The sequence below is a fragment of the Oreochromis niloticus genome, linkage group LG8 (genome assembly GCF_001858045.2).
Source record: "Oreochromis niloticus isolate F11D_XX linkage group LG8, O_niloticus_UMD_NMBU, whole genome shotgun sequence".
Lineage (NCBI taxonomy): Eukaryota > Metazoa > Chordata > Actinopteri > Cichliformes > Cichlidae > Oreochromis > Oreochromis niloticus.
In genome coordinates, this window is record NC_031973.2 from 5,699,804 (window position 1) to 5,714,250 (window position 14,447).

General features: G+C 39.9%; 1 protein-coding gene across 3 annotated transcripts in view; it reads left to right on the forward strand.

Moving 5' to 3' along the window:
* The window catches only part of myo1d (myosin 1D), a 115,328-nt gene that overhangs the window by 45,858 nt on the left and 55,023 nt on the right, over positions 1–14,447 (forward strand). For 2 of the 3 annotated variants that reach the window (XM_005453774.4, XM_005453773.4), the window contains exons 12-16: positions 902–972; positions 4,965–5,039; positions 6,084–6,216; positions 6,931–7,097; positions 10,863–11,070. In XM_005453774.4, coding sequence (XP_005453831.1) covers positions 902–972; positions 4,965–5,039; positions 6,084–6,216; positions 6,931–7,097; positions 10,863–11,070 — 654 coding nt within the window. Of the gene's footprint in view, positions 1–901; positions 973–1,039; positions 1,183–4,964; positions 5,040–6,083; positions 6,217–6,930; positions 7,098–10,862; positions 11,071–14,447 lie in introns of those variants that run through there. The other variant, XM_013273448.3, reaches the window with a different exon arrangement.

Sequence of the window (14,447 nt, forward strand, 5' to 3'; positions counted from 1 at the left end):
GCCATCACTCTATACAGTTTAACTTTAATAGTTTGTCATGTAGAGAGCTGCATTAAAGGCACTGGAGAAGAAACTAAAATCAGAAGGTTTTTTTATGGGGTCACCTGTGGCTCAGGATATAAGCTGAGTCATCTACTAATCAAAATTTTGATCCCTGGCTCCTTCGCTCTGCATATCTAAGGATCTTTGGGTAACATACCTAAACCCAGGTTGCCCCTGATGCATCTGTCAGCCTTACACTTTTCATAGCAAGAAGGTCCTGGGTTTGAACCCACTGGCCTGCTGGGGCAGTTCTGTGTGGAGCTTGCATGTTCTTCCAGTGCCTGCATATGTTCTCTCTGGTGCGTGTTAGGTTAACTTGTGAATGTCAGCTTGAATGGCTGTCGCTGTGTTGGCCCTGCAATGATGATGATCGAGCAACAATCAAAACGTGCCCTTCAACTTAAGAAAACTTTGACCTTATTTATTAATTATCCCTGGCGTACATAATGTTGCATTGATATCCACTCTGTTGATGGTGTGGGGATTTTTTAAGAGCAGTGAGAGGACTTAAATGTAAATCTGACCCTTGTCTGCTTATTTTGGAGGTAAAAGCAGAAATTTTGTGGTCCATGTCTGAAAAAACTGCTGGCAGGTTGTTTAAAGGCAGTGTCGCTTTAACGTTTCATCTCAAAGAGCTTTCAGTTGCTTCTGAACACTTGTGATTTGAATTGGAAAGCTTAGGTAACGGGCTGTACAGTACTAACAAGCGGCACTGATGTAACACTGCTTTATTTTTTAGATAAATGGTGAATGTCTCTTTCTTTGCCTTAAGGCTCTGTGCTTTTAATACATTGTTCTGAGAAACATTTTACCGTGTCATTGCTCACTCGCTGCTCTCTCTTCTCGTCTGTCTCTGCAGCTCTCACCAACTGACAAGAGTTTGGAGTTTGACAGAGACTTTCGCATCAGGCACTATGCAGGAGATGTGGTGTAAGTATCTAAGACTTTTATTTATTCAGGAAAAGCTTTTACTGATGATTCATCCTCTTTTCCACAGCTTTACATATTCATGCCTCAGAGCTGGCGACTCAAACCACAGCCTTGCACTCTGGCCCACTTCAGGAGCAGATGGAGGTTTTGGTTCTTAAAAGAATCTGAATAGTTTTCAGGGCAATAAATCACACTTTGCAGTTGAATTTTAACCAAATTGTTGTTTCATAACCCGTGTTCTTTTTTTTCTTTTCAGCAGTTAGCTTTCTGTAGGGATCCAGTATTAATTTGACCCCTTATCTTATATATAATTTGGCTTTTGTTCACACCTTGAATATCAGTGCTAACAGCCACAGCCACATTATTTATGTGCAGTTGGTCACTGTGCTGTTAACTTGATGTCTCTCCAGTTAACTTAATTTTAAAAACACATTTACATTATTTTCACTTACTGTTTTCCAGATATAATAGTCATGCTTTAAAAAATGTAAAACTCCCTCTAAACCAGCCCCCAAATCTTTTTATCTAGTCCACCTCAACATTTACACCATCTGCTACTGATGTTAAAGAATTGGCTCTCAGTGCCCAAATACCCCGTTTGACTGATTCATACTGAAAGTGTCAAATCAGAATGATCAATTTATAGTTTTATCTACAGGGAATTGGATTGGAAAGGCAGTGATGTGCCAAGTCATTGGTGAAAAGTGTCATTATAGTCAATCACTCTGCCCATTCCAGTTGTGTAAGAGGACTGGTGGACAGATTCAAACATTTAAATGACATCCTAATTACATGATGTCTCACAAAAAAAATATAGCACCATTTCCCAGTCCCAAATCCCAGAGTACTTACTTGGATGCCATTCAAATTAATAAACCACACAGGCTAAGCTTCCCAAAAAGTGCTCTCAGGGAAGCATGTTGAGCCCATTTGTGAAGGCTAAGTGTCTGCCACCCAGGGGGATGACTGAGGCAGAGGAGCAGGTTCGACAGGCGGCCTTGATTGGTCCCTGATCGTCTTACACCAGACAGGAGGCAGAGTAATATTTATAGTAGCTGCATCAGTAACAGCATGCATTTACTTAAAATTATTTATTGTTGTTTGTTAGACTCATGTCACAGTGCAGCTCTGTGGTTCAGCAGAATTAAGTAAACAATTTTTAAACTGTTTGTTAGATTCAGGAAACTGTCACAGTTTTTATGCAGTTTAGGCTAAGGATGTGTTCTGTAATGCAATCACATAACGCCCTCCCTGAAGCAAGTGGTAGTAGTAATCTTTGTCTTTTCAGAAGTTCCATTTGTGCCTTTTTATATGAGATAAATACAACCAAAGAAGGCCCATACAGACCTTAAGAATAAAAATAATATTTCGAAAAACCAAGGCATACCTATGTACACATACGTGATATCACCTGATTTGTTTGACAGAGTGATACAAGGTATAAAAGATCTCTGAGCATGAGAAATTGTGGTGCCCTGAACCTTTGCCCTTTCCCACCAGTTAAGACTGTGCCAAACTGTGTTGTTGCTGACGTGCAATTTTATTGAATTTGCTCTTATTAACTACAGACAGTAAAAATTCCAGCCAATAAAGCAAAACAGAAGGAGAGTACATTCCACATGTGAATAGAAGAAAAGAGCCAGTGTGCATCTATCAAAGACATCTCATGTCTTTGATAGATGACATGCATTTATCTTTGGCTCTCTTCCACAGCGTGTCTTTGTCCTGTCTTCCTCCCCTCACCACCAACCAGTCACGGCTCTTGGCTCCCCCTGCCTGAGCCTGATATTGCCGGATGTTTCTTTCTCTTAAAAGGGAGTTTTTCCTTCCCAATGTCGCCAAGAGCTTGCTCAAAGTTGTCTGATTGTTGGAGTTTTCTATTATTACCTTAAAATATAAAGTGGCAAATGTTGTTGGGATTTAGTGCTATATAAATACAACTGAATTGAATCAAACTGTTGCAGCTTTCACATGAGATCCAGTTGCTGTAATCCTTTCTTGTAATTGACACTTATGTTTGAATCCTATGACAGATTTTCCTTGATCGCTGTCCCTAAATATTTGTATTCATTTACAACCTCAGTGCTGTCACCACTAACAGCTAACTCTTGGTGTGTCTTCCCACAAGCTTTTAAAATGATTAAAAAAAGGTTCATTCGTTTTCTTGTTGATTAACTAAAAAAAAAACTAGCATGACACCAAGTGGATTTGAATATTAGCCGCACAGTTTTCACATGAAAATTATTGTCATTTGAAAAACAACAATAAAATTTCACCAACCACTTTAAAACACTGGACAGAAATTACTGGGATAACTGGATTAGGTAAAGTGTCCCAGCTGCTGTCAGTGTGCCAATCCTACAGTGTCCGTTATTATTGACGATTAGTGTATAAAAGCCCACATGCTCACTCTTCTCAGATTAACACCCCACTACAGTCCTGCTGTGGTGAAAAGAACAAGCTTACCTTCCACTTGTGCTTCAGGGTGTACTCACACTTTCCCTCACCTGATGCTGAAGTTAAAATTCATGTGACATTCACTCCCTGCACCTGATGTTAAAGCTGCTCTTCCACACCTTAGACTGCAGCTGGAGGCCACATTGTGGTCTCCCTGTTTAACTGATGCTGTCTAAATCATCCATCCATCCATCCATCCATCCATATATATCTGGGTTGGCTCATGGGGGTAACAGTTCAGGCACATAAGCCCCTCCCTCTTCTTAGCCACCTCTTCCAGCTTATCCAGTAGGACCCTGAGGTGTTCTCAAACCAGTGTCTCCATCATTTCCTGGGTTACCCTTGGTCTTACCCAGAACCCCTCGTCCAGAAAGCAACCAAGAGGCATCATAGTCAGATACCTAAACCACACCACCTGGATCCTGTCAATGTGGAGGAATATCAGTAATATCAGTTCTCAGAGCTCATGGACATAAGTAGAAATGTACAATGACGGGTAAATCGACAGCGTTGCTTTCACAGTCAGCTCTTTTTTCAACACAACAGAGGACTACAGTGTCCGCATCACTGCTGATGCCATACAATCCGTCTGTCAGTCTTCTCAAGGTCAAAGTCAAATTTATTTATATAGCACATTTCAAGACAGACGATGCTGCACAAAGTGCTTAACAATATAAAAATGCCATTAAAAAGAAACAATGTAAAACAATAGTAACAATATAAAACAATGGTAGGAAAATAAAAGAATTAAAACAATAACTAAGACTATTAAATAAGACCAAAATGCTTGGGTCATAGTGTGTTTAAAAATGTGTCTTTAGTAGTGATTTAAATTGATAAAGTGTTTGTGCAGATCTAATATTTAGGGGAAAACTGTTCCAAAGTCTGGGCCCTGCCACAGAGAAGGCTCTATCGCCACGAGAGTTGAGATTAGTCCGTGGGATGGATAGCATTAATTTTGAGCTAGGCCTCGTGGTTTTTCCTGGAGCATAAACAGAAAGGAGCTCAGACAGGTAAGAAGGGGCTCAGGCGTTAAGTGGCTTAAAAACAAAAAGTAAAAGTTTAAATTGGATCCTGTAGGAGACAGGAAGCCAGTGTAGAGAAGCTAAAACTGGGGTTATATGCTCTCCCCGTTTGGTACCAGTTAGCAGGCCAGCAGCTGCATTTTGGACCATCTGAAGACGATGAATGGAGGCCTGGTCGAGACCAAAATACTGCTACTCTCTACCACAACCCGGCTGTAGTGTTGTTTTACCAAATGTGTTGATGCCACTCAGTTGCACTGACTGGAATTTGCTGTATTAACTGAAGCAAATGTCTTTGAAAACTGTGTGTGGAAGATCTGCAAGGATTTAAAAATGCAGAAATAAAAATTCACCTATGCATTTGTGGCTTGTTTTTGTTGTTGACAATGTGAGCGACACCTGCGTTGTGAGTCCTGGGGGATATGTTTTACAGCCTCTTTGGAGAGCAGTGTGCATAAAATGTGTAGCCTGTGTCCACACATGCATTTACCTCTGTCTGTATTTCTACAGGTACTCAGTGGTGGGTTTTATTGATAAGAACAAAGACACTCTGTTCCAGGATTTCAAGAGACTGCTGTACAACAGGTAACACAACACACAGTAATACACACTGCTTCAATTTTCAATCACCTCCACACACACTCTTCAAAGTGTCTCTTTCACTTTCTAGCACGCTGATTACAGCTCTCTGAAAAGAAGGCCTAGTACAATGAATCCTCTCCCAGCTTGCTCTTCTCCTCCTCTTCTTCACCAATCCTCTTCAGCTTTTTTTCCTCCTGAATATTAATGTGATCAACTAATTCCTTACCTGTCTAATGTATGTTCATGGCATTCTTAACACAAATCACAATCATGACATTTTTGAAAGCAGATCGGTTAATTTTGGCTGGAAGAGTATGTGCTATGCTGAGCTACATATGTTATGGTGTTGTAGCCATATGGAGCTGTTATCCTTATGAGAATGCCCCCAATATGCATCCAGGCTGGGGTCAAGCATTGCTGGAGGCATTATAATTTCATGCTGTCTGTCTGTACTTCACTTGAATGTGATATTTCCTAAACAGAAACGGCAGTTCTTGGATTCAAGGGTGAATTGATTGGATTTAAGTGATCAAAGGTGAAGGTCATCCTGAAGGCTGAAGACAAAAACATGTTTTTGGCCATGACCCAAGAATTCAGATGCTAATTATGACAAAAATTCACACAAATTAGAGAAGATGATGATGTCCCTTTTTTTTCCTCCAGAACGTCAACATTTTACTTCACTGTGACAATAGATGGTTGTGTCCTATTACAACAACTCAGGGACAACTCAGTCTTCTATAATTGTATTATATCAGTCTTAACAGATATGGATATAAATTTGAACATGACCGACTGGTGGTCATAAATCTAGTTTTGTTTGTCATGCATATGGACGGGGATGCACAAGAATCCAGGTGATGCAGTGTGCAGTCTTGACTAGATAGGTCTCATTAAATGTCATGTTTGGATTTGATAAAATAAAGTTGTTGAAATGTTACACATATGTCACATTTAACATGGACAAATATTAAATTCTGCTGCTTCTCTTTTTGCTCAGTAGTCTTGTAAATGTTGATCTTCTCTCTTTACTTTTTCTCTGTCCAGTTCCAACCCAGTACTTAAGGCCATGTGGCCTGAGGGCAAACTGAGGATCACAGAGGTCACCAAGCGACCGCTGACGGCTGCAACACTCTTCAAAAATTCTATGATCTCATTGGTGGAGAACCTCGCCTCCAAGGTGAACCTTTTCATAAGTGCTGCATCAGATAATATTCATATTGAGCCAGTGGATTATAACCCCATATGTGTTCCTAAGAAGGAATTAAAGTGAAGAGAAAGATTCTGACTACAAATCCTGTTAAATGACACAACCTCTGTACACTTGCTGATATGCAATACTGCAAGTTTTATTTTTTGAACTGTTCAACCTTACTTTACATATTACTCTCAAGTACATGAAGTAAATGACCAGACTTAAAGAAAATGTTCATGTTTAGGGGCAAGTAAAAATGATTGTATTAAAGGAATGATCTTCATCAGAGATGCTAAATATTAATAAAAACTAATTGCCCAAACTACTCCCTGTTATCTTCCTGATATGGTTTAATTTGGAAGAAATTATTGTGCAAAACTGTGTTTTGTTTGTCAGTAGTATATCTGAAAGTTATGCAAAAGATGACATAAAAGACAGTCTGAATGTTATAGGCATTAGTTTTATTCCCTACATGCAAATACCTGGCAAAACACCTGAAAAATATGAATAATATCTAACAGCATTCATGAGGTGAAGCCTTAATGTGTGAGACCAACTTCCCAGCTCCCCTGTATTTGCTATTTCTGGTGTCCGGGCGAATACACACCTGTTGTAGAAGAGCATATAGTAGCTGTATATCACCACTACAGTAGAAAACATTGGCTGGTGTATAAATCCACCTTGTGTTGCTCTGTACAGGAACCCTACTACGTTCGCTGCGTCAAGCCCAACGATGTCAAGTCCCCTCTGCTCTTTGAGCATGAGCGCTGCCGCCATCAGGTGGAATACCTCGGGCTGCTGGAGAACGTCAGAGTGCGTCGCGCTGGATTCGCCAACAGACAGACGTACCCTCGCTTCCTACAAAGGTTCGCCAAAACACAGTCTTTCAAAGCACCTCTGCCCTATGATTAAATGGTAAATGGCCTGTATTTGTATAGCGCTTTGGGGTCCTTAGGGACTAGTAAAGCGCTTTACACATCCAGTCATCCACCCATTCACACACACATTCACACACTGGTGATGGCAAGCTACATTGTAGCGAGAGGCGAGATTATGATTAAGGATGTTTGAGTGAATTATATATGGACACTTTGAATGGCTTTACTTTCCACTTACAAGGCTGAAACCACCTATGTCGATTGATCCTTCATTTATGTTTTTGATTAATCTTTTTGCCTATAAAATGTTAGGTGCCATTTTTTACTGTTTTCTATCTATCACACGAGCCCATCACAAACTGTGTGGAAAAAAACAGCAATTTGTTGCACGTAAGAAGTTGAAATTGCCAGTATTTGGAGAGGGAGAGCACCCCTCAATCATCCGTCCTGACCATGTCCACGGGACATCAAATATTCAGTGCTGGGAAACACTTAACCTTACCAACACTGCATCCCAAATTATTTACAACTTGTATGCATAAGAAGGAATCAAAACCATCACAGTATTTCCAAGTCTGTGTCGCACATTTACACAGCATCAATAAGAAAACAATCAAATGTGATAAATTTCATACAATATTTTAAAATAAACACACACATGAATATAAATTTTAGGCTTTTGAAGCATGAATATTGTCCAAGTAGAAGAAAAATAACCTACTTTCAGTTACTTATTTATTCACAAGGGGTCGCCACAGCGGGTAGCTCCGCATATTTGATTTGGCCAATTTTTTTTACAAATCTAAAACTGGTTGGATTCCTGATTCTTTTAGTCCCCAAGAGGCTGAGTGTGAATGCAGCAAATCATGCTTTCCAACAGCAGCACATGTCAACAAAGCATTAGAACAACAACAGACCAAATCATTTAATTAAAGATCAAGTGGTCCTGATCTAATTGCACCTTGAAGTTTTTTTTCCTCAGTGAGCAGTAAATTAATTTGGTTCAGTCAATTAAGCCAGACCATTGAGGAAAAATGACCACAATTATGAATCATAGTTTGATGTATTTTTCATGCTAGATGAAAGTATGGTAGATTGAAGGTTTGTGGTGCACGGTTCATTTTTTAAAACGTTTTCTTGTCAGATTAGCTTTAAAATGTTTGTGCAATAAGAGACTGAGCTTCCCTCATCTGAAACACTCTGTATTAAAATGTTATTGAACCCCTGAAGCTGTGCATCGGTCAGGCATCAAGGATATTGCACAAAAAGTCTTGACTGTGGGGTGTAAATATTGTGTTGTGTAACCTAATCAGCTTGCATCTAATCCAATCAACTAATCAGCTGCATCTCTAGCAGCTATTCTAAAATAATCCCTTCAGTGTCTTCTTTTTTAAACAGTAATTTAGCGTAATGTTTTGTCCTTTTGATTAAAAGCATTTCTAAAACACCCACATTTGATTATAATTACTGAAGAGGGATGCTGATAGGGCATCTTAATTTGTTGAAGAATTACCCAGTTTTAATGTGGCACAATAACAAACAAACAGCAAGTACTAGTCAGTGACTTGTGTTAAAAACTCATGGTTTATTCATAGGCAAAAGCTTCGACATGTTGCAAACCTGTTTACATTCTAATTAGTTCTAAATTGCTTGCAACTGGAGGTGCAATAATTGGCCTCTGAGGCTTAAATCGATACAGGAATTTAGTCAAGAAATTTAACATATTTGTCCAAGTTGAACATCGTTTTTGATCAAGAAACATGAAACAAAAGTTATTAGCAAGAAAAAAACCCATAATGTTACCATAATTATTATAAATAATAAAATAATTAATATTGCAAGTTGTTACATTCCAGTACATTTAGTGGATTCAAACAGAGCTTTAAGAAACTAATTAGCTACTGCTACATGTAAGGCAGAATAGAAAATCACCTTAGCTGATTCTGACATAAACTTGCTGCTTCCACTAATATTAATCATCCAATAACAGTAAATTAAGAATCCTGCATACCTTTACTTTTATCCTTCAAGTGTATTTTGTTCTCTGTGGTTATTTTAACACAGACACAGACACCTGGGGAGTTTCAGAGAGACACCATTTAGTCTGCAAGGCAGGGGTCTTTATTTTTAAATGTAATTGGATTCTCTGTGCACTACCTGTGTCTGACTTCCTGCCTTCTTTGTCACGGTGCTGCAGTGCATTGTTTTGTTGGTGCAGTCCATCGTGATGCCCCCAGTGGGATTCGGGTAACTCACAAGAGCTCGTTTAGTTCTTGTTTGTTCTGTGGACTCTGTGCTGCTGTTAACTATCCTGTGACAGGCGGGTAGTATAGGCTGTATACAGCAAAGTATATATAGTATGACGTATGCATGCACTGCAAGTAGTAATGTATAGTGCATTTCTTTCACCCGTTGACCAACACATCTGCTAAAATTGGCTGTTTTGTATCTAGAGCTGAAATGTAGCATGTTTTTGAAAATAGGCTGCAAAACCAGCTGATTCTGGCTTTTCATGTGTCCTGTTCTTTTAATCTGTTTGTGTTTCGACAAAAAAGAGATATACAGAGACATTACTTGGGGTCTTAGAACTTATCAGCATATTAACAATGGGCATATTAACATTTCACTGGATACTAAATTAATAATAAAAATCTGCCATCAAAGAGATCCATAATCTCGACAGTTGAAAGTCTTGCATGCAGCAGCGTTCATAAGAATGTTCTGTTTTGGCCTCATTACAGAAATGTAATGAGGCCAAAACGGAACAAAAGATCAGGGTTAAACTTTAAAGACTATTACAGGACAGATGTGGATTCTTAGAGTCCTCTGATAGCACTCGTCCTCTGACATTTTAAGCTTCACATTCTTTTTTTTAATTAAAAATACAAGTAAAATATGATTTATTGGGAACTGATCACTACTAATAGTAGATATAATAATTGTAAGATTGTTTTGTTCGAATGGAACATAATGCGATCAATCTCATACAGTGTACATTATGTTAACTAACGCCCTTATTATTATACCTCGCCCTTATTCCCCAGCTGTCACATTCACCCACTGCCCTCCTAGAAATCCTGGTGGATTGAGGATTAAGTAATGAGCCTTTTGCATAACATGCTAACAAGGCATCCAACTCCATTACTCCAGTCCTCCTCAGTGATGGCATTATATCACAGCCTTAACAGTGGATCAGCTGTGAAATGACTCAGATCACACTCTGTTATTCGCAGCTGTTACGTGGCAAAGTTTTGAAAACTGTTGATTTGATCTGGCAGCAGTGATGGCCTCCTGAGCTCTGGCAACCACCCCTAAAGTCTGCATTGAATAGGAAGTAACAGAAGATGATGATGCGATGTTTGTTTTGAGAGTGTAGATGGAGAAGTATAGAGAAGATCAGATGGAGTTGCACTGTTTGTCTTTGAACCCAGGACTTGTTATATCTATGTAATCTGATGATGAAAATATATCCAGAAAGTGTTCTCTGAATTTAACTATAGCATTGCTAATATGTTGATGTTTTGCAGGTATTGGCATCCTAAACAAACGCAATGTACAGCTAGGGCTGATGGGAGATTAATTAGTTGCTGGTGTTTGTTCTAAAAACAAAACAAGTCCTCAGCAAAGTGAAATATATATATAGAGTTATCCAGATCATATTTAATTCCTCCCACAATGATCTAAATTTAAAGTCATAAATCTGCTGACACACAGTGCACATTTCTTCATGCAAACACTTTGTCCTTCCTCCAGATATAAGATGATCTCCGAGTTTACCTGGCCAAACCACGACCTGCCATCAGACAAAGAAGCAGTCAAGAGGCTCCTGCAGGGCTGTGGGTTCGACCACGACGTGGCCTACGGCAAAACAAAGGTCTTCATCCGCACGCCGCGGACGCTCTTCAGCCTGGAGGAGCAGCGAGCTGAAATGGTTAAGAGAATCGTCCTCTTCCTCCAGAAAGTAAGAGTCTGACTGAATCTCAGTAGATTATGAACCAGACATGTCAGCTTGAAATGGAAATCAGATGTGTCAGCATTACACTGATGTCATGGGAAATTCATTGGTGATTTAGTGCTGCCGAACATTTATGGCGAAACTAATAAGAAGCCCCCCTGTTGTCACTGATTTTATATTTTCCTTCTCTTTTTGTCGTCCTTTTACATCCTCTAAAATTTGTCCTGAATTCATGCAAAAAAATATCCTTTTATGGTATTCATTGACAGTAAAAGGGTTCCTAATTGCAAACATCTGTTATTGTAAATACCTCCGATTTCCAGTCATCAACAGCTATTATCTGATTACAACCCTTGAAACAAGATCATGAGGTTCTTCTTGTTTCCAGACCCAAGTCGTGCTCTCATTGATATTCACCAGCTTTTGTTCTGCATATGAATAACCTGTGAGACTAGAAAAGCTCAGCCTGTACTCAAAGTTATACAAGCGCCGAGGTATTTTTGGACCTGATATAATCTTGTATTATTAGCATTATTCTCCATCTCTTAGGGTGAATATCTTTCTGCTGCTTCTCTTTTTTGAGTTTTCACCCACGCAGCTCTCGCACAGTTACCAGATAAGATGAGTAGATCTCTAATTTAGAATTAAAGGTGAGTCTGGGTTTTGGGGCAATAACAGAGATGTTCTTTGTGTTAAATTAAAAGCACCACCATAATGCAGATGTGTCCTCATGTAATTGAGCCATGTCTTTGATGTTTTTGCTTTGCAGGCTTTGAAGTTAATCACACCTGACCTAAACACATCTTTATCGTCTAGTCAGTTGAGACTATAACCTCATATGGAAAGTGACTCACTGCTGGTCATAAAAAAGAATGCACATTTAAAGCACTGTGCATTGATTTCACTTGACTTTTCAAATGCTGAAAGGTTGTGTTCATTTTTTATACAGTCTGTGGATCCGATACTGGGAGACTTAAACACATAGCGAGAAGGAGTTGACTGTTCTTCAATATTTCTTGGTCAAGTGATTTGGATTCTTTTGTATGTTTACCTTCTTCCGTTTCACACATTTAAACATTTCACAGTTTGACATTTGTATTAATTGAAATGAAAAGTGAACTGAAATGAAGAAAACTGAACCAATTGTTTATTTATTTATTTTTATTTTCATTTCTTTTCTTTGCTTCCTGTTTTGGCTCGCCTGCAAGCTTTGCTTCCTGGTGCTGTATCAATTAGTTGACTAATATATTGTTGATTAACAGCAATAATTTGTCATTCGTCAAGCTAGCGCCAACTGCATGTTCCAGCTTCTCAAATGCGACGCCTTTTCTCTAGTTTGTACAATTATAGTTAAATAACTTCAGATTGTAGATTGTTTGTTGGACAAAAGAAACACATGAAATCAGTATTTATTACTTTTCCTTCCAGCTATATATGCTGCAAATGATCTGTTATGAATATTGATTGCTGATGTGTGTTTCTCTGCATTCATGCGTCAGCGGTTTGATGACACCTTCTTCAGGCGAGAATGTCAGTGTCTTGTTGTGATTACGTCGCATTCGCTGACACGTGTCGGCTTAGCGTGCAGAGTACAACTTGTTATTTATTTCACTTACTTTGATAGATAAAGACATGAGTCTGAGAATGTGGACTGTGGCTCTTTCTGCGTATCAAATTGAGGACACGAAATGCAAGTCGCCCGGATGCTTCAAAATGCTTCTTTTGATTGACAGCCAAACGGCAATACTGTCAGTCTGTCAGCAGTGTGTGGGCGTGCAGTGTGTACACACTCTACACATATCTTACAGACTATATCCTACATTTGGAGTCATGTGATTGGCACTCACGCGCTTTTTCCCAACCTGTCATTACATTACCTTCCCGTGGGCAGATTCCTTTGCACCATGTTGCTTTCATCCCTACCTTTCTCAAACATTCTCTCCAACCTCTCAGACATGAAAGGGTTATCCAAGCCAAATTAACTTTTGTACAGGATTGATTGGCTGACCTTATCGATCCGTGTGACCCTTTGCAGGCTTTTCCCACAAGCTCGCAGGACGGGTGTTGGTTCAACCACTCCCTCAGGAGAATCTTATCTTGTATCTCACAGGATAAGCGGGCTTTGATAATGAAGGGAAAGCCCAGAGGATTTGAAGCTTCCCCACCTAAGCAAACATCACAGCATTGCTGAGGTGGAAGAGGGGTATTTAATCTTGCCCTCTGTCAGCATTAAAGCTAGGCGTGCAGTTTGCGCTTCACACACAGTCGCATGCCCGTTCGCTCATGCGATATGCATGCAGTGACACACAAAATCAAATAGTGGTGTGACAGCAGAATTGACTCCTGTATCTACCACGCTGTTACTCAAACAAACATCCCAGACGGAGTATGATCTGCTGTGCCAAGCAATCCCCTTATCAGCACCTGGCACACCAGACTGCCTTATGCCAGTCGAGACCACGGTGCCAGGGCTGTCATTGTATGACTGCGGCTCAGACACACTTCTTGTTTCTCCGTTTGCTCCATGGATTTATTATAAAACCACTCAGTTTGCCCCATCAAACAACAAAAAATTCCCCCCACAATCTGTGAATCTGCAGTCTCCTAAACACAGGTTGAGTGGCCGCTCATAGTGCCTATGCTGCTGGTCCGAATCGGGAGATCATTGTATTTTCTGTGTCTGTGCTGTTGCTTTATTCCTTTAAATTACCATAATGTACAATAAACCTGGTGTAGCTAGAGGAATGGACTGGTGCAGGGGGAGGGGCAAGAAGTCCTCTACTGCTTCATTTAATCCTCTACCCTTCAGCCCCTGTATTCACGTGCTCACATTAGCCTCATCTTCCTGCTTGTGTTGTGCTACATCCACTCAATTCACCCTGCCGGCCGTTTATTGCAGTCGGGCCTGAGTGCAATACCAGTGATTGCTCTGCATCCATGTTTGTGCAGTCCTGCACTGACAACACTGAAGACTACCACATTGAAAGCAATCTGATTATTACCACTTTGAGAAATGAAAGCATGAAGATTCCCCCAAAAAGCACATGACATCTCAACATAAATACAGATGTTATAAATTATACATAGGCCACCCCCACCTTCCCTCTGTGTTAAAATGAATATTTCATAAATTCAAGCTCAGCCATCCACATCACAGTACCTGTCAGCGTTTGTCAGAGCAGGGACAATGACGAGAAAAGAGACACCCCCCTCTCGTGTATTCTGAGCTGCCGCCTTAATTGCTTTCCAAAGCTTTACATACTCTCCATAGCAGTGGGTTTATCAGACGTGGCGAGCGTTGTGTCTTGGGCAGTCAGCTTTCACAGCGCAGCCACAGGGGGCTTGTCTCGGCAGAAGCTAAATGAAAATGTCTTTAAAGGATA